At 45.6% G+C, this 23,788-nt stretch overlaps 1 protein-coding gene across 1 annotated transcript in view; it reads left to right on the top strand.

Annotated features, from left to right (window-relative positions):
- The window catches only part of ABCF2 (ATP binding cassette subfamily F member 2), a 38,212-nt gene extending 14,424 nt beyond the window's left edge, over positions 1-23,788 (top strand). The window contains exons 12-15 of the mRNA XM_054016998.1: positions 841-903; positions 1,581-1,709; positions 22,622-22,825; positions 23,173-23,788. Coding sequence (XP_053872973.1) covers positions 841-903; positions 1,581-1,709; positions 22,622-22,825; positions 23,173-23,310 — 534 coding nt within the window. The 3' untranslated portion in view covers positions 23,311-23,788. The remainder of the gene's footprint in view (positions 1-840; positions 904-1,580; positions 1,710-22,621; positions 22,826-23,172) is intronic.

Raw genomic sequence — 23,788 nt, 5'->3', positions numbered from 1 at the left:
AAAAGGAGAGGGTTAGGAAAGAGAAGAAATAAGGTGGAGAAGCAAAAGAACACAAGGGGGAAGAATGAGTGACCGTCCTAAATACCACCTGGGATGTGAGATTTAGCTGGAGCTGGTGGTGTCATCTGGCTCCATCTCTCTGGCCTGATCTGGTCAGGACATCTTTCAGGATTAGGATGAAGAAGGTCCAGGGTCTCAGGAGATGTTGGGCGTGGCAGCTATGATGGTGAAGCTGGCTCCTTCCCTTTCTCTAGTTTTTCAGTCAGCCAGCATTAAGGTAGTCAGATTTCCTCCCCAACGTCTTTTCTTTTAAAAACCCCAAAAGGGGAGGGATGGGTGGAATCTCTCGTTATTTTGCCCACTGATTAGGCTTAATTTCTGACACACCAATTTTGCTTCACTGATTTCTTCAGTTCCACCCTTCTCTTGTTTACAAAGCTTGATCTTAATACAGTCCTTGAGTTATATCAGGAGACCTTTTGTTTGGACTAATTCAGTCTTTCGTCCCATCAACACTTACTGTTGTAGGTTATTGTGACACTGTATAAACTTTTATCCATTTTCCCAGAGTTGAGCTTACAATTAGAATAAATTTGTAGGCCCGATTATTACAACGCATGACCCATTCACTGACCCCAAGAAGCACGTGCTCCCCATCTTCCCCCCCCCCTGTAAAATAGGGTTGCGGGAGGGAAGAAGTGATAAGGCCACGGTGCTGCTACACTTTTCAAGCCAGCAATCTCAGCTGTCTCCCATTGGCTGGAGCAGGATAAAGTGGGCCATTGTGGGTGCGTGGCTGGGCTGCCATTCCCTTGTGAAATGCCTTTGTCTTCCTTCCAGCTGCTGCCCACAGATGGGATGATTCGCAAACACTCACATGTGAAAATCGGCAGATACCACCAGGTAATCCCTGCAGGGGCAGTGAGGAATGTCACAGGCTGCTGGGGTGGCTACCCGGGAACAGAGGGGTCTCATCTCTCCATTCTTCTCCCCAGGCCCCTCCCCCAAGCCTGGCCTAAGAGTCTCTAGCTCCTGCTTGCTGGGTCACAGGCTGAGCCTCCAGGTGAAGAGGCGCCTCATTCCAAGCCCTGCGCTGTGCTGTGACTAATGGGGAAGAGCTGCTGCTCAGTGAAAGGGCTCTGGACTTCCTTCTAGCTCATGTCTCCTCCTGCTGGGTGTGGCTATTGAGCAGGCCATGGTGGCAACCTTTGCTTCCCTTGGAAAGTGTGATTGTGCTGCTCTGGGCCTGTCTGTTTTGTCTCTGACCCCTTGGAACGGAGACTGCAACTCTGTGCCTGGTACAGGACAAAGCATGTTCTTTACAGAACTCTGTTTGATATGGAGGCCGCTTCCTTATGCCTTGTGAGCCTCTTACCACACTGAGGTGTTGGCAGGTATGGGTTGCTGTGATCTGGGGATGGAGGTGTATCTGAAATGCTGCCTCCTGCTCTCCAGCTTGTACCCACAGAGGTGAAGAGGTTGTGGGGGCTGGGAGAGGCTTGCTGGCTATGAACTCACTCCCAGCAGGTGGCTGGGATATCTGCTTGTGCTGGCCTGAAATTGGTCTTCTCTTTGTCTAGCACTTGCAAGAGCAACTGGACTTGGACCTGTCACCCCTGGAGTACATGATGAAGTGTTACCCAGAGATCAAGGAGAAGGAGGAGATGAGGAAGATCATTGGCAGATATGGTCTGACAGGGAAGCAGCAGGTAGGTGTGGACTGCAGTGGGCATCTATTCCATGGGGCCTGCTCTTGGTGTGATTCTAGGGATGCAGAGCCACCATCGTCCTTTTGTTCACCTGCCAGCTATCTGGAGTTACTGGGCAGGGGGCTACACTGGGGAATGCAGGTGCAAGCCCTCTCCTCGGGGCTGCGGCAGGGAGAGAGAACTTCCCGCAGCCCAGGTGCTGCTGGGGGGAGAGAGGGCTGGGGGGAGGTACCTCTCCCCACCGCAGCACCTCCGGGCCAGGCTGGGACCATTGATAGGCTGCTGTCGAGCCGCGCAGCTTAGAGGAAATTTAGCTTACCACCAAAGACGTGCTTCCATCATCTCATGGAGCAGGTCCTCAAGGAATCCATTTTGAAGCACTTGGAGTAGAGGAAGGTGATCAGGAACAGTCAACATGGATTCACCAAGGGCAAGTCATGCCTGATCAACTTGATTGCCTTCTATGATGAGATAACTGGCTCTGTGGTTATGGGGAAAGCGGTGGATGTGATATGCCTTGATTTTTAGCAAAGCTTTTGGTACCGTCTCCCACAGTTTTCTTGCCAGGAAGTTAAAAAAAGTATGGATTGGATGAATGGACTATAAGGTGGATAGAAAGCTGCAGGGTGGATTTGATTTAAATCAAATTGATTTAAATCATTAGTCAGGAAGACTTGATTTAATCATGGATTTCTACATAAACGTGCATTCTTGTTGGTTGTTATAACTTTAATACATATTCTTCACAACTCAGAGATGTAGGTTTCATTTTTAGAAGGTACACACTATACATTTTTAAGTGATTTATTTTGAAAACTTTTCAGATTAGTTTTACAGCTATATCAGAAAATTAATGATTGTTTGGTTATTTCATTTACCAAAGGTAATTGAAGCAGATAGTTCACCTCCCAATGACTTCATAAATATCTCCAATTCAACAGGTTAATCGTTAATATTTGGAGAATTTTCTTGCCATGCTGTATTAGAAGGAGAACATCACCAGACAGATATTTAAATTGTTTTATTTAACTAAAACAACAATGTTATGTATTCTGGATTTTTTTTCTTCAACAGCAAACGTATAATATTTTAACAAAACAAGCATTTGAATTTAGTTAAACATTCAAGTTTTTTAAAATCAGGTTTGTTTTTGTTAAAATTGTTTAACTAAAATAGTTTAAATGGGAAAAAAAAAATATATATATATATATATATATATATATATAATTTAAAAAAAAATTAAATCCACTATGTCAGCCAGGTCAACATGAGAAACTTAAAATATTGGCTTCTGCAGCTAACTCAGTTGTCTTCACCTTCATTTTCCTGTTTGTTCACAATTGTTCACAATTGTTCAAAAGCTTTCCTGCTTTTTCATGTTCCAAACGATTTCTCAGTTTGGAATGAATTAGTCCAAAGGAAGAAAATATTCTTTCTACACTGGCAGAAGAAGCTACTGCTGTTAAAAGTGAGATTATCACTTCAACAGTCTATGAATCCAAGTGCTTAAGTTACTTCCACCAGTTCACTGGTGTGACTTTCTTTAAAACATCAGTAAACATGTATTTCTTGAATGGTTCACCCTAGCTCTGAAGTTTATTATAGTTGGCATTATTGAGGGGTGATTGCTGGATTTCCATGTTGTAGCCAAATCCTCTTCTTCAACAGTTAAGGTTTGACTCTGGTACCGAGTATTGAGAATATTTGCTGGAAATAGTGCTTGTCCCATTTGTTTTTTTTTTTAATGCTTGTAATTTAACTCTGTCATTGCATATTTATCTTTTTTAAAATCTCACTCAGTTCCTTCCAAATTTCAGCAGCGTTAGCAATAAAACAGCTATTTCCCTGCATTTTGTTCAAGGCTACAGAAATAGGCTTCAGGGTACTCAGCGTCTGTTCAACGTTTCTCTTAGCCCAATATTGAGAACTTTGGCTGTGACAGTGCCATCTATTTGTTCTTGATTTTTTTGTTCACAAACTGTCATCTGATTAGGCCAGTTCTTGATATAGTGCTCAAAACAGTCCACTACTGAGTTTTATCACATGTCTTGTGGGAGAGTTAGCTTGGTTCCTCCCACTTTTTTCAGAGCAGCTGCTGCAAAGTGGTTGTTACGGAAATATTTTGCAATTTCAACATTAGCCTTTATTTCTGGAACACTGAAATCTTCGGCTAGGAGGTGCATCAAATGAGCACTGCAACTGTATGTTATTAGCTTGGGACTCTCTTCTAAATTTCTTCTCATCTTGGATACATTTGCCGCATTGTCTATGACCAACCTGCGTACTAGACATTTGGATTTTTTTTCACAGTTTGTTACAGCTTTTACTGCTGCTACTTGTAAGTATTCTGCTGTGTGTGCGTTTGCTGATGTATCAATTGCTTCTGAAAGGAAGACATTCCCTTCTTCTGTTGGCACACAAGCACATACAACAGGATCATTGTGGACGTTGCTCCACCCATCGAGACTCAAGTTAACAATTTCACCCTCTAGACCTTTCGCACATTGCTCAATTTCTCTTTCATACACTTTATCCAGCAATTTGCCTGTGACATCTGCTCTGTTGGGTGGACTGTATCCTAGTTTTAATGACTGAACCATGTTAATGAAGTGTGGGTTCTCAATCATATGGAAAGGAGAGTTTGTTGCATAAACAAACCAGGCAATTTTTTCATCAATTACCTTTTTTTGTAATCTGCTGGTTCTTACCACAAACTTATCTATGGTTGTTTCTGGATGATGGAGATTTTTTTGCTACAGGTGATATACTGTGGCTATGTGACATACATGATGTGACTGAGGGTACGTCTATACTTACCTCCGGGTTCGGCGGTAAGCAATCGATCTTCTGGGATCGATTTATCGCATCTTGTCTAGACGCGATAAATCGATCCCGGAAGTGCTCGCTGTCGACGCCGGTACTCCTGCTCCGTGAGAGAAGTACGCGGAGTCAACAGGGGAGCCTGCCTGCCGCGTGTGGACCCGCGGTAAGTACCTTGTAGTTCGAACTTAAGTACTTCGACTTCAGCTACGTGATTCACGTAGCTGAAGTTGCGTATCTTAGTTTGAACTGGGGGGTTAGTGTGGACCAGCCCTGAAACACTATCATTGGCAGATAACTCTGAAAGTATAGAAAATGATGATCTTGAAGGTGGATAGTCTTCAGAATCCTGTATGTTGAGGATGGATTCTCCTAAACAAAATACGTCAGGGCAGTTGTTTAATTATTACCATATTGCTCATTTAGTATTCCTCATTGCATTCACTGACACTCAGTACTATCTTAAAGGTGAAATTGTAAAAGGAAGATTTGCCCATTACAGCTATTTGTTCTTTTTATCACAACTGCATCTAAAATGATAGTATCATAGAGGAACAACTACATTTTTTCGCTCAAACATGAGAATTCAGGAATAGTCCAGAAGGAAGACAGGCAGTCCTTAAGAGAAAAATATGGAAAAAAAAGTTTACCAACCTGAAAATCCTGCATGTTCAGACATGTTCCTTTCATCATCTTCAACGCAGCTTCCTCCTGAGAAGGAACACTTCTCACGATGTTGTTTCATTCGGACAACCAGGCCTTGCATTTCTTTGTTGCATTGTTTGCATTTTGCACAGATGCCTGCCTTACCCACAGGTAGAGGAACTTCATTAAAATATTCCCAAACTGGGTCTCTTTTATGGCCTGCTGCCATTATAGGTTTTCTAGTGAGAGAATGGTATGGTAGATCTCAAATCAATGAAGGCTACACTAAGAAAGACCTTAAGACTTCTGCTCCAAACAATTTCACTTTTGTTTCTACTGCCTTGTCCCACCCTTCTCACATTTATCTCCAGACTTCTTCTCCTTGTCCAGATCTATTCTGCCCCCAACAATCTTCTGTTCATTGAACTTTTTGAAACTTTGCACTTTTAGAGAGAGGTAAGGGATTGACGCTGTGTACACAGATTTGCAGAGGGACAGTAGGGTTGAGGTCTGTTATTTCTCACTTCATTCATTCATTCATTTTAAAATATTTTTGCTGTTAACAAGTATGTGATCTCTGGGGACACAAATCCACAGTTTGAGAACTGCAAAACTAAGCATCTCTAATGGTATCTTCTAGACTGAGCACTGAGTCCCATTGGGTAGATAGTAAGATTAACCTAAATAATCTATACAGAAGCCCCTGGAACCCCATAAGATTGAGTCCCTAATTCAGGAACTATTGGAACTCATTTACAAAACTTTTCCTAAACATTACATGAATATATTCTCATACTATAGAATTAGAATGTATAATCCCTATTCTATGATGAGATATCTTTGAGCTATAGTGATCTTAATTAAAACTGTCTTTAGATAGGTTTTTTCCTCAAAGAATTTTATCAAAAAATCTTTTTTTTTAAATCATTGATTTTTATCCACCCTGGAAAGCTGGCTAGATCGTTGGGCTCAACGGGTAGTGATCAATGGCTCGATGTCTAGCTGGCAGCCAGTATCAAGCAGAGTGCCCCGGGGGTTGGTCCTGAGGCTGGTTTTGGTCAACATCTTCATTAATGATCTGGATGATGGGATGGTTTACACCCTCAGCAAGTTTGTGGATGACACTATGCTGGGGGGAGAGGTAGATATGCTGGAGGATAGGGATAGGATCCAGAGTGACCTAGACAAATTGAAGGATTGGGCCAAAAGAAATCTGATGAGATTCAACAAGGACAAGTGCAAAGTCCTGCACTTAGGACGGAAGAAGCCCATGCGGTGCTACAGGCTGGGGACCGACTTGCTAAGCGGCAGTTTTCCAGAAAAGGACCTGGGGAGTACAGTGGACGAGAAGCTGGATATGAATCAACAATGTGCCCTTGTCGCCAAGAAGGCTAATTGCATATTGGGCTACATTAGTAATAGCATTGCCAGCAGATTGAGGGAAGTGATTATTCCCCTCTATTTGGCACTGGTGAGGCCACATCTGGAGTACTGCGTCCAGTTTTGGGGCCCCCCCACTACAGAAAGGATGTGGACAAATTGGAGAGAGCCCAGCAGAGGGCAACGAAAATGATTAGGGGGCTGGGGCAAATGACTTATGAGCAGAGGCTGAGGGAACTGGGGTTATTTAGTCTGCAGAAGAGAAGAGTGAAGGGGGATTTGATAGCAGCCTTCAACTCCCTGAAGCGGGGTTCCAAAGAGGATGGGGCTAGGCTGTTTTCAGTGGTGGCAGATGACAGAACAAGGAGTAATGGTTTCAAGTTTTAGTGGGGGAGGTCTAGGTTGGATATTCGGGAAAAACTATTTCACTAGGAGAGTGGTGAAGCACTGGAATGGGTTACATAGGGAGGTGGTGAAATCTCCATCCTTAGAGGTTTTTAAGGTCAGGCTTGACAAAGCCCTGGCTGGGATGATTTAGTTGGGGTTGGTCCTGCTTGGAGCAGGAGGTTGGACTAAATGACCTCCTGAGATCTCTTCCAACCCTAATCTATGATTCTATCTCATCAATGAGAAGTGTGAGGGATGATCGTATACATCTAGAAAGAGAAAATGAAGGCCACATTTATAGGATGGGAGACTGTCCTGGGAAGTAATGACTCAGAAAAAGATATGATGGTCGTGGCAGATAATCAGCTGAACATTAGCTCCCAGTGTGACTCTGTGGCCAAAAGAGCTAATGTGATCCTGGGATGCATTAACAGGGGTATCTCAAGTAGGAGGAAAGAGATGATCTTATTTCTGTATTTGGCACTGGTGAAACTTCTGCTGGAACACTGTCCCGTTCTGGTGCCCACAATTCAAGAAGTTGACAAATTGGATAGGGTTCAGAGAGAAGCCATGAGAGTGATGAAAGGATTAGAAAACATGCCTTGTAAAATAACACTATCTATTTAGTTTAACAAAGAGAAGGTTAAGTGGTGACTTGATTAGTCTATAAATATCTACATGGGGGAACAAATATTTAGTAATGGGCTCTTCATTGTAGTAGAGAAATATCTAATGTGATCCAGTGGCTGAGAGTTGAATCTAGACAAATTCAAACTGGAAATAAGGTGTAAATTTTTGACAGTGAGGGTAATTAACCATTAGAACAATTTATCAAGGTCGTAGTTGATTCTCCATCACTGACCATTTTTAAAACACAACGGGATGTTTTTCTAAAAGATCTGCTCTAGGCATTATTTTGGGGCAGTTCTATGGCCTGTTATACAGGAGATCGGACTAAATTATGGTCCTTTCTGGCCTTAGAATCTATGAATCTCTGGCATGTTTGTCCATCTTGATCTTACAAACCTCCAGTGATGGAGATTCCACAACCTATTCCAGATTTCCTATCCCTTTATCATTAGAACATTTTTCCAAATATCTAATCTAAATCTCCCTTGCTGGAGATTAAATACATTACTTCTTGCCTTCAGTAGACATAGAGAACAATTGATCACAGTCCTCTTTATAACAGCTCTTAATAGTCTTCACATATGTTATCAGTTCCCCACTCAGTCTTCTTTTCTCAAGACTAAACATGCCCGTTTTTTTTTAACCTTGTCTCATAGGTCAGGTTTTCTTAGGGTGGCCAGATGTCCCGATTTTATAGGGACAGTCCTAATATTTGGGGCTTGTTTTTTATATGGGCTCTTATTACCTCCCACCCTGTCCCGATTTTTCACACTTGCTATCTAGTCACCCTAGGTTTTCTACACCTTATCATATTTGTTGCTCTCCTCTGGACTCTATCCATTTTGTCCACATTTTTCCTTATATGTGGCACCTAGAATCAATGTTCCCTCTAATTTTTTCCATCCATGTGCAGAATAAATTTTATGTGCACAGAGGTATGTAGGGATGTGCGCCACTAGTAGAAACAAAAAACCTAGATATAATATATACACCTCTACCCCGATATAACACAACCCGATATAACACAAATTCGGATATAACGTGGTAAATCAGCGCTCCAGGGGGCGGGGCTGCACGCTCCGGCGGATCAAAGCAAGTTCGATATAACGCAGTTTCACCTATAACGCGGTAAGATTTTTTGGCTCCTGAGGACAGCGTTCTATCGGGGTAGAGGTGTATTTTTAAAAAGTTACAATAGGGATAATTATTTGAGCCAGGACAGGTGAGGCATTTTAGAACTCACTGCTCAAATAATTAAATTTAAGTGTAAAAGTGAAATAAAAATTATGAAATGCATAGACTAGTCAAAAAACTAAAATAACACACTTTGAAAAAATATAATTACAGAGAATATATGTGCAAGAAGTACCAAGAAGTAGTAACAACAATAATACAAGTATGTGTTGGGAGGGGGGGCGGGGTGTGTGTGTGTGTGTGTGTGTGTGTGTGTGAGAGAGAGAGAGAGACTGTCTGTCTGTGCTGGTTCTGAGATACCGTGCACTGTCTCCTTAAGGCACTCACTGAAAGCTCTCCTGCTCCCCCTGAGCCATGTCCCCTCTCCCGCGCTCTGCGGAGATGGGGTACATGGGCAGGGGTGAGGAGGAGAGACTGTGAGTGTTGGCTGCTGGGGAAGTCTCTGAGGGACCGTGCGCTCTCTTTCTTTAAGGCACACACTTACTGCCTGGATGGAACGCTCATTCAGACCTCAGAGCTGCTGCAAGTCCTGAGCCCTGTCCCCTCTCCCCTGCTCTGTGGAGATAGGGTGCAGGGGACAGCCTGACATCAGCACCTCTCTTCTCTTCCCCCCCTCCCCCCCACCCCGCTCTGCACAGCCAGCAGGAGGGTCCTGGGAGCAGCTGCAGGAGCAAAGTGGCTGCAAACCAGCGGGGGGAGGAGCACCTGAACACACGCTGCTGTGTGTGGCTCTGCTAATCAAGTGCATGGCACTTGACTAACTCCTGGGCGGCTGCCCGACCGCACAGCTTAGAGGGAATACAGCCTAGAACTGGACACGGTACTCCAATTGATGCCTCACCAGTGCAGAGTAGTGTGGGACAATTACCTCCCATGTCCCACATATAACGCTCCGGTTAACATACTCCAGAATTAGCCTTTTTCACAACAGCATCACATTGTTTATCACAAATTGAATATGAATCCACTATAATCCCCAGATCCTTTTCAGCAGTACTATCACTTAGCCAGTTATTCCCTGTGTTGTGCATTTGATTTTTTTTTTCCTTCCTAAGTGTAGAACTTTCCACTTGTCTTTATTGATTTTCATCTTGTTGAATTCAGACCAATTTTCCATTTGTCAAGGCCCTTTTAAATTCTAATCCTGACTTCCACATTGCTGGCAACCTCTCCCAATTTAGTGTCATCTGCAGATTTTGTAAGCATACTCTCCTCTCTGCTATACAAGTCATCATTAATTAAAACATTGAATAGTACTATTGGACCCTGGACTGATACCAATATGCCCTCCCAGTTTCACATCGAACCACTGATAACGACTTTGAGTATGGTCTTTCAATCAGTTGTGCACCCACCTAATAGTAAATTTATTTATACCACATTTCCCTAGTTTTCTTATGAGACTGTCACATGGGACTGTCAGAAGCCTTATTAAAATCAAGATACATCACATCTGCTGCTTTCCTCCTATCCATTAGGTTAGTAACCCTGTCAAAGAAGGACATTGGGTTGATTTGGCATGATTGTTCTTGACAAATCCATGCTGGCTGTTCCTTGTCACCTATTATCCTCTAGGTACTTACAAATTGATTGTTGAATAATTTTTTCCAATATCTTTCCAGGTATTGAAGTTAGATTTGACTGCTCTATAATTTGTTACCCTTTTTAAAGATAGGTACTATGTTTGCCCTTTTCCAGTCCTGTGGGACCTCGTCCATCCTCCAAGTGTTCTTGAAGATCATTGCTAGCGGTTCTGAGATTGCTTCAGCTAGTTCCATAAGTACCCTATTTCATCAGGCCATGCCAACATGACTACATCTAACTTACCTAAATATTCTGTAACCTGTTCTTTCCTTATGTTGGCTTGTGTTCATTTCCCCCCTTGTCACACAATTAGTATTATCTGGTCACCGTTAACCTTTTTAGTGGTGAATGAAACAAAATAGGCATTAAACATATCAGCCTCCTTGACATTATCTGTTGTTAGCTCTACTTCCTTACTAAGGTAGAGGAGTGTCCTTTTCCTAATGTATTTTAAAAAAGCCCTATTGTTATTGCCTTTTATGCCCTTTCCTGGATGTAACTCATTTCGTGCCTTAGCCTTTCTGATTTTGTTCTTACATTCTTATGCTATTCTTTTGTATTCCTCTTTAGCAATTTGTCCATGTTTACACTTCCTTTTGTAGAATTCCTTTTTCATTTTCCAGGTCATTAAAGAGCTCCTGATGGAGCCATATTGGCGTCTTACTAGTCTTCCTATCTTCCTTCGCATTCAGGCAATTTGGAGTTGTGCCTTTTTAATCTTGTCTCCTTGAGAGAGTGCCAGATCTCCTGAAATCCTTTCTCTTAAGTTTTCTTCCCATGAGACCTTTCCTGCCAGTTCTGAGTTTGTTTAAAATCTGCTTTTTTTGAAGTCCATTGTCCTTATTCTGCTGCTGTTGCTCCCTCCTTTCCTTTGAATCACGAACTCTACCATTTTAATGATCTCTTTCGCCCAAATTGCCTTCCACCTTCAGATTTGCTGCCAATTCCACCCTGTTGGTCAGAATCAAGTCTAAAAAGGCTATTCCCGGCTACTTGCTTCACTCTCTGAAACAAAAATGTGTCCCCTATACATTCCATGAACTTATTGGACCTGATGTATTTCACCATGTTACTTTTCCAACAGATATCTGGGTACATTTCCCCCATAACTACTCGATTTTGTGTCTTGGAAATTTCTGTTTGTTCCAGAAATGTCTTATCCACTTCCCCTTCCTGATTTGGTGGTCTATAGGAGTGACATCATTGTAGGAGTCTACTATTCTCTCTCTTCCCCCTCCCCCTCCCCCACCCCTTTTTTTACCCAGAGACTTTCAACTGGTCTGCCACTCACCTTCTGGACCTCAGAACAAGTGTGTATATTCTTGATGCAACACTTCCTCCCTTTTTGCCCTGCCTGTCCTTCCAAAACAAGCTATACCCCCTATACCACTATTTCAGTCATAAGACTTATCCCACCAAGTCTCTGATGTCAATTATGTCATAATTTAGCTTGTGTACTAATACTTCCACTTCTTCCCATTCATTTTCCATACACCTTGCATTTGTATATAGACATCCAAGATGCTGAATAGATTCCTCCACTGATTTCCCTCTTATTGCTCCTCTGACCTTACTGTAACTTTCCATGTCCTCTCACCCGACCCTTGCCATCTAGCCCCTCTGTTAAGGTTGCCTTAATTATGCTTACTGTGGGCTTTCATCACCTGCCCCCTTTGAACCTTGTTTAAAGCTCTCCTCGCTAGGTTGGTGAGTTAGTGTGTGCAGATGCTTGTCATGTTGAGTTGCTTGTCCACTATGACCCCCTAAATACTTTTCAGAGTGATTGCTTTTCAGGTATAGTGTCCTGTTTTCTGTAGCATCCCTTGTTCCTAGATGAAGAACTTTGCATTTGACTGTATTAAAATGCATTTTGTTTGAATGGTCCCAGCTTACAAAGTACTCCAGATGGCTGTATGTAACTGCCCAGTCCTCCTCCTTACTTTCACTCTGCCAATCTTTGTCATCCACGGATTATCAGCAGTGATCAGCCTACTACTGATCACTGCAGAACCCCACTAGAAACATCCTTATTTGATAATTCACCATTGATGACTACTTTTTGAGATCTGTTAGTTAGCCAGTTCTTAATCCATTTAATGTGTACCTTATTGATATTGTGTAATGCTAATTTTTTTGATCAGTGGCATGGTACTAATTCAAAGGCCTTACAAAAATCAAGAATACTACTTCTACCCAGTTACTTTTCTCAGACAAACCTGTAATCTCATTAAAAAAAGAAAAATGGTATTATGTTCCCCATCTTCTAATTTTTTTACTGATTTGAATCCTGTCAGCTTTTCCAGTTCCCCAGCTTTTAAAGATTTATGAAAAACTAACATCAGTGGGCAAAAGATCATCTCAATCAGCTATTCTAGAACTCTATATTGATTTTAAAATATTTTAACCTTAGTAGAGACTTCTTAATATCCTCAGGTAGACTTTTTTATTTTAAGTGAATTTTATAATGCGGTATTACACCATTGTGGGTTCGACTCTGGTGGCTACAGTTTCAAGTCACCTGTTCTACTTGCTCCAGATGTCTCTAGGCACACATGAAGACCAAGGATAGTGACCACACAGACATTCACAAGTACAAGGTCTAGTCTGTTTTACAACTTTAATAAAAGTTACAATTAAAAAGTTATGATTACCCAAGCATATAGTTACAAATATAGTTATACTCACACCCTTAACAATAGTGTTAGGGTCTGATGGGTGTTTCATGGATTGATCATCAGTAGAGGGATGGTTTCTGCTGGACTTTTCCTATGGGAATCTCAATTTTCCTGCTCTGGGCACCCCCTTTTTATAATGTGATTCTGCCTATTCCTACATTCTGCACATGTCCATAAAAGTGTCAACCCTCTTTTTCTTTATTGGTCTGATGTACCCTAGAAACTTAAGGAACCCTGATTTCTATAGGCTGTGTACATTCTCTTTTTATTCTCATTAGCTTTGAGACACAACCTGTATCCCGTGGTTAAGGCACATGTTGACAACAGATGTGCCTTTACAGCATTTTTATGATTTAAAATTAATCTTCTGGCTAATTTTTCACAATATCACCATTTGGTATCTCTTTTCCCATCATCTCAGGGCATCGGGTTATTCCTTGGTCATTTATTTGTGTCAGCATTTCTTGTCTCCAAGGCCTAAAATAGCTAAGCTAAAATCTTGCAAGCCTCAGCCTACAGGTTCTTGCGTTTCAGCTTGTCTGTCTTATATCTAATACATGATTCCCTCTGAGGGCATGTCTATACTTACCGGGGATCGACACTGCTCCAATCAATGCACCGGGGGTCAATTTAGTGCAGGGGTTCTCAAGCTGGGGGTCGGGACCCCTCGGAGTCACAAGGTTCTTACATGGGGGTCATGAGCTCTCAGCCTGCACCCCAAACCCTGCTTTGCCCCCAGTGTTTAAATATATTAAGTGTTTTTAATTTATAAGGGGGAGGGTGTCTCACTCAGAGGCTTGCTATGTGAAAGGGGTCACCAGTACAAAAGTTTGAGAACTTCTGATTTAACTACTGAAGACCCACTAAATCGGCCCCAGATCGCTCTCCTGTCAACTCTGGTGCTCCACCGGAACAAGAAGAGTAAGTTGACAGGAGAGTGTCTCCTGTCGATGCAGCACGGTGTAGGCACCGCAGTAAGTCGGCCTAAGGTACGTCAAATCCAGCTACGTTATTCACATAGCTGGAGTTGTGTAACTTAGGTCGACATACCCTGGTATTGTAGACAGGGCCTAAATACTGATCAATCTTATACTTCTATAATCCTGCAATGAATCTATATGATATAACATATATGTATTCATATATACATCACACAATAAATCAAGAATAAACTAAAATCATTGGCTACACTTAGTACTAATGGACTAAAAAGTAGTTTATTCATGTGATGTGACTACAGCCTGCTTTTTTCCAGATATGATACAGAACTATGTATTTAAGACTACTGCCTCTTCCTCATTAACAGTTTTACCATCTTCATCAAGTAATGGGCCTGTGCAATTGCTAGGATTTCTCTCATTCATGATATAGTTAGAAAAAGATTCCTCCTTATTGTTCTCAATTCTGCCAGCCATATACTTATTTTTCCCTTGGTCTCAAGCTTCCTTTATCAATATACCAAAGACTGTCTGCTTGGATGCTATGTAGTACTGATGCTTGCACTTCCAGCCCACAGATTATCATCCTGTGGATGGTCACCAATTTACACATCATAGACAAGAAATCTCTTCTGTCTTTCGTGGGAATGAAAACATGGCATGTTCAACACAGGTCACCGTGACTATTCGATTGTTGGCCATAACCACTATCTGGTGTAGCACGGTACCTAAACAGAAAGAAACAGATCCATTAGTTGACAGGGTCCCTGTCTGAAGGCCAGTTGTAGGATCCTTCTTTCCTTCACCTCAGGGTCCATGTGGACTAGATTTTTTGTGATGAGGCATCTTTTGCACTGGAGGTTGGAAGGGAACTGAGCGGCTACACTGCACTCTTCACTCCCCCTTATTTTTGGATTATTCTCGGATCTGTCTGTGATGGACTTGGTGTCTGCTTTGTTTCCCATCCATATACTAACCCAGCCTGACCTTGCCTGGTTCTAGATCTGATATTTGGGTCACAGTACAAAGTGGTATGAACTTGTCTTGAGTTGCAGCCACTCTCTGGAAGGGAGTTCTGTAGTATTTATTTAGATGGAATGTATGGGCCTAAACAAGGTTTGGAGTGTGGTATACAGAGTCTGTCTGCTTAATACGATGGAAAACACCATTAAGAATGTTTTTTAACCTTTTTATTAAAGATACTTTTAACTGTTTCTTTTCGGTATTTCAAATGTGAAAGGTATAGTTTTCATTTTAACAGTATCCCTTGTTCTCTTTCCCGTTAGCTGGAGAAAGGGTTTTTAGAATGAAAAATATCTGCACACACAGCTACCTGTCTCTTTATTGGTATTCTAGATGATTCTCTCCTTTTGGGGAAAAGAGAATGGCTAAGTTAGTTGAAATGGGCAGTTGTTAAGGTCTAATCCCATTTCCTAGAGGGGAAAGAACAGAACAGCAAAGATAGAGCTTCTGTATCTGATGCTGATTCTCACTTTCAACCTCACTACTGGAAAAACAGGGGCACAGAATGTCGTCTTCTCAGCCCCTTCGAGACATGGCAAACTTGTACCAGTGTAGGGCTGTTTAGGACATTGCATTTAGCCACCTTTTTGGTTGCAGTGTTGGAAAAGATGCAGTCTTGCCCAGCTAAGCCACTCTTATTAGACAGAAGGCAAAAGGGGGGAGAGAGGAAAATATAGTAGTAAGGTGGACACGTTGGGGGGTGGGGGTGTTTGGGATTCAGCCCATGCCAGTGGGATTGGCAATGACATCAGGATCTTTCTTCACCCAGGAAATTTCTTGGTGTCAGGATGACAAAGGTCCATTGATATTACAGTGGATCCCAGGAGTCAGAGGGCAGTCAGCAATTGTCATGGTAGCCCATCTGTCGTCCCTTAAAATTTCCTCCCAAAGTCTTTCCCTTTAAAAACTACAAAAGAGATTGATGGGTGAAATAGCCTGTCCTCTCATTATTTTGTCCACCAAGTAGGTCTGATTTCCAGCATATAAATTTTGTTTCATTTCCAGTCCTACACTTCTCTTGCTTACCAGGCATATTAACATAGTCGCTGAGTTATATCAGTAGCCCTTTTTGTTTGAACTAATTGAGTCATCTAGCTTTAGCAGCTTTATAGATTCCGAGGTCAGACGGGACCATTATGATTAGTTAGTTTGACCTCCTGTATAACACAGGCCAGAGAACTGCCCCAGAATAATTCCTAGAGCAGAGATGTTTAGAAAAACATCTAATCTTGATTTAAAAATGGTCAGAGAGGGAGAATCCACCCCGACCTTTGGTAAGATGTTCCAGTGGTTAATTACTCAGAATTATGGATTATTACAATTATTACTCTGTTAGTGTTATGGATTATTTCCAGTCTGAATTTGTCTAGCTACAACTTCCAGCCATTGGATTGTTATACTTTTCTCTGCGAGTTTGAAGAACCCATTATTAAATATTTGCTCCCCATGTAGTCACCCCTTAACCTTCTTTTTGTTAAGCTAACACCTTGAGCTCCTTGAGTCTATCACTATAAGGCAGGTTTTCTAAATCTTTGATTATTCTCGTGGCTCTTCTCTGAACCCTCTTAAGTTTATCAACATCCTTCTTGAATTGTGGACACCAGAACTAGACACAGAATTCCAGCAATGGTCACACCAGTGCCAAATACAGAGGTAAAATAACCTCTCTGCTCCTGTCGCGGAGTGTGGGGGACTCTGGGCCCTGTACCCCCGGCTTCCTGCGATTCACCGTGACTCTCAGCCAGCCAGTAAAACGGAAGACTTATTGGATAACAGGAACACAGTCTACAGCAGAGCTCGTAGATACAACCAGGACCCCTCAATCAAGTCCTCTTGGGGAGCGCAGGGAGCTTAGACCCCAGCTTGGGGTTCCCTGCATTGCACTTCCAAGCCCAAAACTGAAGATGTCCCAAAACCCTCCAGCAGCTCTCTCCCCCCTCCCCTCTGCTCCTCCTCTCCTTTGTTCAGTCTCCGGGGCAGAAGGTGTCACGTCCCCCACCCCCCTTCCTGGCTCAGGTAGCTCCATGTAACTCCCAGGCTACATTCCCAGGTCAAATCCGCCCCGCTCCCTGCTCCGTCACATCTCTCCCCCCTTCGAGACTGAACTGAGCGGGGTCACTCTGCCCAGTGACCCGGGGAAGTTCAGGGGCCCCTCTCTGGGACAACGCGTCCGCTATCATGTCATAATCCTGTCATAATCCTGCAGGAGCCGGCTCCCCCTCAGGAGCTTGGCGTTGGCTCCTTTCATCTGGTGCAGCCAGGTCAGGGGAGAGTGGTCGGTGTGCACGGTGAAGTGTCGCCCAAAGAGATATGGCTCTAGTTTCTTGAGGGCCCACACCATGGCCAGGCATTCCTTCTCGATGGCCGCGTAGTTCTGCTCCCGGGGTAGCAACTTCTTGCTCAGGTACCCGATCGGGTGTCTCTCCCCCTTTTCATCCTCCTGCATTAACACTGCCTCCAGTCCCGTGTCTGAGGCATCGGTGAACACCATAAAGGGCTTGTCAAAGTCTGGGTTTGCCAGAACTGGGCCACTGACCAGAGCCTCCTTCAGCACCCGGAGCGCTTTCTGGCACTCCTCAGTCCAGACCACCTTGTCTAGCTTCCCCTTCTTGCACAGCTCAGTGATGGGGGCGGCTATGGCGCTAAAGTGGGGCACGAACTTTCGATAGTACCCTGCCATCCCAATAAAGGCTTGGACCTGTTTTTTGGTTTTGGGGGCAGGCCAGTCTCTGATCACCTCCACTTTGGCTGGTTCCGGCTTTAGGCAGCCGCTCCCCACCCGGTGACCTAGGTAGGATACTTCAGCCATCCCCACCTTGCACTTCTCAGCTTTTACGGTCAGCCCAGCCTCCTGGAGTCGGTCCAGCACTTGTCTAACCTGCGACACATGGTCCTCCCAGGTCTGGCTAAAGATGCATATGTCGTCAATATACGCCACGGCAAAACTCTCCATCCACCTCAGTAGCTGATCCACCAGGCGCTGGAAGGTGGCTGGCGTTCCCTTGAGGCCGAAAGGCAGGGTCAGGAACTCATAGAGCCGCAGAGGGGTGATAAATGCCGATTTCAGCCTGGCATCTGCATCCAGCGGCACTTGCCAATAGCCTTTTGTAAGATCTATGGTGGTAAGGTACCGAGTGCCTCCCAGCTTGTCTAGGAGCTCATCAGGCCTGGGCATGGGGTAGGCATCGGCTACAGTGATGGCATTGAGCTTCCCATAGTCCACACAGAACCGGATCGACCCGTCCTTTTTGGGGACCAGCACCACCAGCGAGGCCCAAGGACTGGAGGAGGCTGGATCACCCCCAATGCCAGCATGTCATTGACCTCTCTTTCCAGGTCCTGAGCGGTTTTCCCTCGGAAGGGGGAGCATTTTATAGGCGGGTGTGATCCTGTCTGCACCCGGTGGACAGTCAGATTAGTGCGTCTAGGCTGGTTGGAAAACAGCCGTCGGTACAGATGCAGCACCACTCCGATCTCAGCTTGCTGGGTAGGGGTTAGCTGAGCAGAGAGGGGAATTGTTTCCAGGGGGGAACCAGCTCTTGTCCCAGGGAATAGATCTACTAAAGGGTCATCTCCCTGCTCCTCCCAGTGCCCACACACGACCAACACCACATCCCCCCTGTCATAATATGGCTTCATCATGTTCACATGGTACACCCGGTGGTGGTGCGCCCGGTTCGACAGCTCCACCACATAGTTTACCTCATTTAGTTGCTTGACAACCTTGAAGGGCCCTTCCCATGCGGCCTGGAGTTTGTTCTTCCTCACGGGGATGAGGACCATCACCTGATCCCCGGTGGCAAAGGCGCGGGCCTGCGCCGTGCGGTCATACCAGACCTTCTGCTTCCTCTGGGCTCGGGCCAGATTCTCCCTGGCCAGGCCCATGAGCTCGGCAAGTCGTTCCCGGAAGGTCAGGACATACTCCACCACCGACTCTGCATCGGGAGTGGCCTTCCCCTTCCATTCATCTCTCATCAGGTCCAGGGGCCCACTTACCCGCCTTCCATATAACAGTTCAAAAGGCGAAAACCCGGTAGACTCCTGGGGTACCTCCCTGTACGCGAACAGCAGGTGAGGTAAGTACTTGTCCCAGTCCTGCGGGTGCTGGTTCATAAATGTTTTTAGCATCATCTTTAGTGTCCCGTTGAACCTCTCCACCAGCCCGTAGGATTGGGGGTGATACGCTGAGGCCCAGTTGTGCCGGACCCCGCATTTCTCCCACAAGCACCGGAGTAGGGCCGACATGAGATTGGACCCTTGGTCCGTTAAGACTTCCTTGGGAAACCCCACTCGGCTGAAAATGGTCAGCAACGCATCTGCCACCGTGTCCGCGTCGATGGACGATAAGGGCACTGCCTCAGGGTAGCGGGTGGCGAAATCTACCACCACCAGAATGTATTTCTTCCCTGACCGGGTTGTCTTGCAGAGAGGTCTCACTATGTCCATAGCCACCTTCTGGAAAGGCTCCTCTATGATGGGTAAAGGCCTCAACGCTGCTTTCCCCTTGTCCCGGGCCTTCCCCACTCTCTGACAGGGGTCACAGGATCAGCAGTACTGTCGGACGTTGGTAAAGACCCCAGGCCAGGAAAAGGTCTGTAGCAGCCTCTGCCTGGTGCGCCGGATTCCCTGGTGCCCTGCGAGAGGGATGTCATGGGCCAGGTACAATAGCTTGTGGCGATACTTCTGGGGAACCACCAGCTGCCTCCTGATCCCCCACGACTCCACTTCCCCTGGGGGAGCCCATTCTCGGTACAGGAACCCCTTCTCCCACAGGAACCTCTCCTGGCAGCCTCTCCCCATGGTCTGTACCGCCCTGAGGTCCGCCAGGTCCCTTATCTTCTGCAAGGAGGGATCCCTCTGCAACTCGGCCAGGAACTCAGCAGCTGGGACAGAGCTGGGCACCTGCTCTCTCTCACCGGCTGGGTCTGAGGCCATAGCCCCCCTGAGCTGGGTCCCTGGGTGGTCCCTCCCCACCCAGTTAGGGTCCTGCGCCTCGGGCAAGGTACCCTCCCCAAGGTCAGGGTGCAGTGCCCCTTGCCGGCTCTGACTACGGGTCACGACCAGGGCACTCGGAAGGTCGCTTGGCCAGTCCTCCAGGTCATGCTGACGTTGGTTCTCCTTCTCTTCCCGCTCCTGCTTCAGTTCTTGCTGCCTTAACTCGAGCTCTTTCAGTCTCAGCTCCCTGTCACATTCCAGTCGCATCCGCTCCCGGGACGGAGAGCTCCGTCGGGACGATCCCCTGCTGGCTGCAGGGGTCAGGGTGCCCTCGGTATTCGCTGGGCTTCCCCCAACCGCTCCCCTAGGTATAGGTAGGCAGGGTCTCGGGATGTCCCCGGCAGCAGTCTGACCCCTCCCAGCCATGTCAGGCCCCGGGGCCCACGCTGCATCCGCTGGGCGGCTTCTCTCAGGGACAGGGCTCGGTTCATCCAAGTGATCCCTCTCCTCCAGCTGGGCAATTAGCTGTTCTTTGGTGGACCTCCCAATGCGCAGCCCCCTCTGCCTGCACAGCTCCACCAGGTCACTCTTGAGGCGTTTAACATACATTCTCCTGCTGGCCACTCGCCGGCCTGCACTCTCCGCTTTCCACCGTTCCAGGGGGACCCCTAGTGTGCTAGCCCCTCTTCAGGTCACCACCTCTCTGCCAGGGTTGAGCTGCAGACTCCTCCGCCCCGGGACCGCTCGCTGCGATCCCCCAGGGGACCCTGTTACTGCAAAAGTCCTTCTCACTGGTCACACACTCCCAGGGGTTAATCGCCCCCTGAAACCGTCTCTCTCTGATTCTTCAGTCCACCTAATCCCCATCGATTCCCCCTTCGTTTCGCTGCTCCCCAGTCACTTACTGCAGGAAGCGCCGTCCACGGGGTGAAGTAGATCCCACCGCTCCCACCAGTTGTCGCGGAGTGTGGGGGACTCAGGGCCCTGTACCCCTGGCTTCCTGCGATTCACCGTGACTCTCAGCCAGCCAGTAAAACGGAAGACTTATTGGATAACAGGAACACAGTCTACAGCAGAGCTCGTAGATACAACCAGGACTCCTCAATCAAGTCCTCTTGGGGAGCGCAGGGAGCTTAGACCCCAGCTTGGGGTTCCCTGCGTTGCACCTCCCAGCCCAAAACTAAAGACGTCCCAAAACCCTCCAGCAGCTCTCTCCCCCCCCTCCTCTCCTTTGTTCGTCTCCGGGGCAGAAGGTGTCACGTCCCCCACCCCCTTTCCTGGCTCAGGTTACAGCTCAGGTAGCTCCATGTAACTCCCAGGCTACATTCCCAGGTCAAACCCGCCCTGCTCCCTGCTTCGTCACAGCTCCTATTCGAGATTTCCCTGTTTATGCATCCCAGGATCGTATTAGCCATTTTGGCCACAACATTGACTGGGTGCTCACATTCTGCCGATTATCCACCATCTCTTCCTCCCCTCCTCCCCGCCCCAAGCCTTTTTCAGTCACTGCTTCCCAGGATAGAGAGTCCCCTATCCTGTAAGTATGACCTACATACTTTGTTCCTAAATGTATAGATGTACATTTAGCTGTAGTAAAATGTGTATTATTTAGTTATGCCCAGTTTACCAAGCAATCCAATCCAGTTGATCTGAATCAGTGACCTGTCATTTTCATTATCACTCCCCCAATTTTTGTGTCTTCTGCAAACTTTTATCCGTGATGACTTTTGTCTTCTAGGTCATTGATTAAAATGTTAAATAGCATAGGGTAAGGAACAATTTCCTGTGGAATCCTACTGGAAACACACCTGCTTGATGATGATTCCTTTTTCAGTTGCGTTTTTGAGAGCTATCAGTTAGTCAGTTTTTATTAATTTAATGTGTGCCATGTTAATTTTATTGTTCTAGTTTTCAAACAAATATCATGTTACCAAGTCAAACACGTGCTTAATACAGAAAAGGCAAAAATTTCAATATTATTGATGATTCTATCATGTCCACATAATAGTGGACCAGTCCCGTTGTCAGGAAACTTTTGTTCCTAATATATTTTAAACAAAACTCCTTCTTATGTTCCTTAACTCTGCTGGCCATAGATTTCTTCTGGAGTCCCTTTGCTTCTCTGATCAATTTTCTACAATTCCACATTTCTGACTTCATATTGATTTATATCAGTTTCCCCTTTCTTCCGTTTTTTTATAGCTGCCTTCATTTTCCCTCTAAACCACAGTTGGGTTTTAACCAGCTTGGCCACCTTTCTCGATTTGTGGCTTTTTGGACATCTAGAAAGGTGTTTCTTAAATGATTCCCAATTATTGTTCAAATTTTTCTGATTAAATACTTCCAGCTGATTTGGCTCTTAATTATTTTTAGCTTTGTGGAATTAACTTTCCCTGCTAGTCGCTCTAGTAGAAACATCCAGTCACTCTAAACTGAGGGCAGAATTTAGGGCTGTGGGTAGAATGTGACTAACACCCCTATAATGACATAAATTAATTCTGTACCTGATGGGACTTCAAGCATGAGCAGCATCTTTGACTGCCCCCTATTTCTGCTTCAGAAATCTGCAGGACCCTTGGTGCAGTGGTGGGGGAAGGGTTAGTCAAGGCAGGAGCCCACTGCAGCTGCCCTGCAGTGGTGCAGAGGTGCTGCCCCTGGAGTCTGTGCCTCTGCAGAGCTGTAAGCAGTGTCTGTTTGACAGGTGAGCCCCATCCGGAACCTCTCTGATGGGCAGAAGTGCCGTGTGTGTTTCGCGTGGCTGGCCTGGCAGAATCCCCACATGCTCTTCCTGGACGAACCCACCAACCACTTGGATATAGAAACAATAGATGCTCTGGCAGATGCCATCAACGAGTTTGAGGGAGGAATGATGCTGGTCAGCCATGACTTCAGGCTCATCCAACAGGTAAGGGCGGGGGGGGTTCATCAAGCGCTTTTCTCAGCCAGTAAATTGGGAGTGGGCGTCTGTCTCTGTCAGACCCACCCTAGCTCAGCCAGATGTGATGGGCTGGATGCATGAATTCCTGGGTGAGATTCTGTGGCCTGTTATGCTGATCACCTAATTTGGCGTAATGGCTATGAGTGTGCTTAGCTGAGTTAGTGAGCTGCTGGCAGCTGCAAACTCTTGCCTGCTTTGGCTGGACAAAAGGGGAAAAGGGAGCTTGAACCCCCATGTGGGATCGGGAGGGAATCCCCCACCTTGTGCCCCTCTGAGGCAGAGCTGCTCTAAGGACCACCTTCCTATGTTTTCAGGTTGCCCAAGAGATCTGGGTCTGCGAGAAGCAGACAATCACGAAGTGGCAGGGTGACATCCTCGCTTACAAGGAACATCTCAAGTCAAAACTCGTGGATGAGGAGCCCCAGCTCACCAAAAAGACCCACAACGTGTGAGTGCGGGAGGGGTCGGTCAGGTGCTCTCCCTGGAGACTGACACAGTGGCCAGCCTGACCCACCCTCCTGCTGACTGGAATCGGACTCTGCTGCTATCTCTGTGGTTCTGTTTAGCATTGCTTCAACATTGCTTCTCCTCGACCCTCCCTGTATCTCTACATCTGGACAACCCCTTCCCTTCTATTCCGACTGCATTCAGGCAACTGTATCCACAGCTGGATGGTGTCTCATCCTTCACCAGACCTTCCACTCCAATAGGCTGGAGTCATGGTGATGGCAGTAGGGAATCTGACTTGCAGTGATACAGAAGTGGAGATCCTAGCCCATCTTCTCACCCTTCACCCACAACTTTCTGCGTCAGTTTAGAAACTTCACTTCAAACTCCTCAGGCCTTGGTTTGTTTTTTAATGATTATTTAACAGTGTAATTACCAGATCTGCCTGAGAATCCATCAGTCAATAAAGAGGGAAGAACAGTC

This window comes from Malaclemys terrapin, chromosome 2 (genome assembly GCF_027887155.1).
Source record: "Malaclemys terrapin pileata isolate rMalTer1 chromosome 2, rMalTer1.hap1, whole genome shotgun sequence".
Taxonomy (NCBI): Eukaryota; Metazoa; Chordata; order Testudines; family Emydidae; genus Malaclemys; species Malaclemys terrapin.
This window is presented reverse-complemented; position numbering and strand designations above follow the sequence as displayed.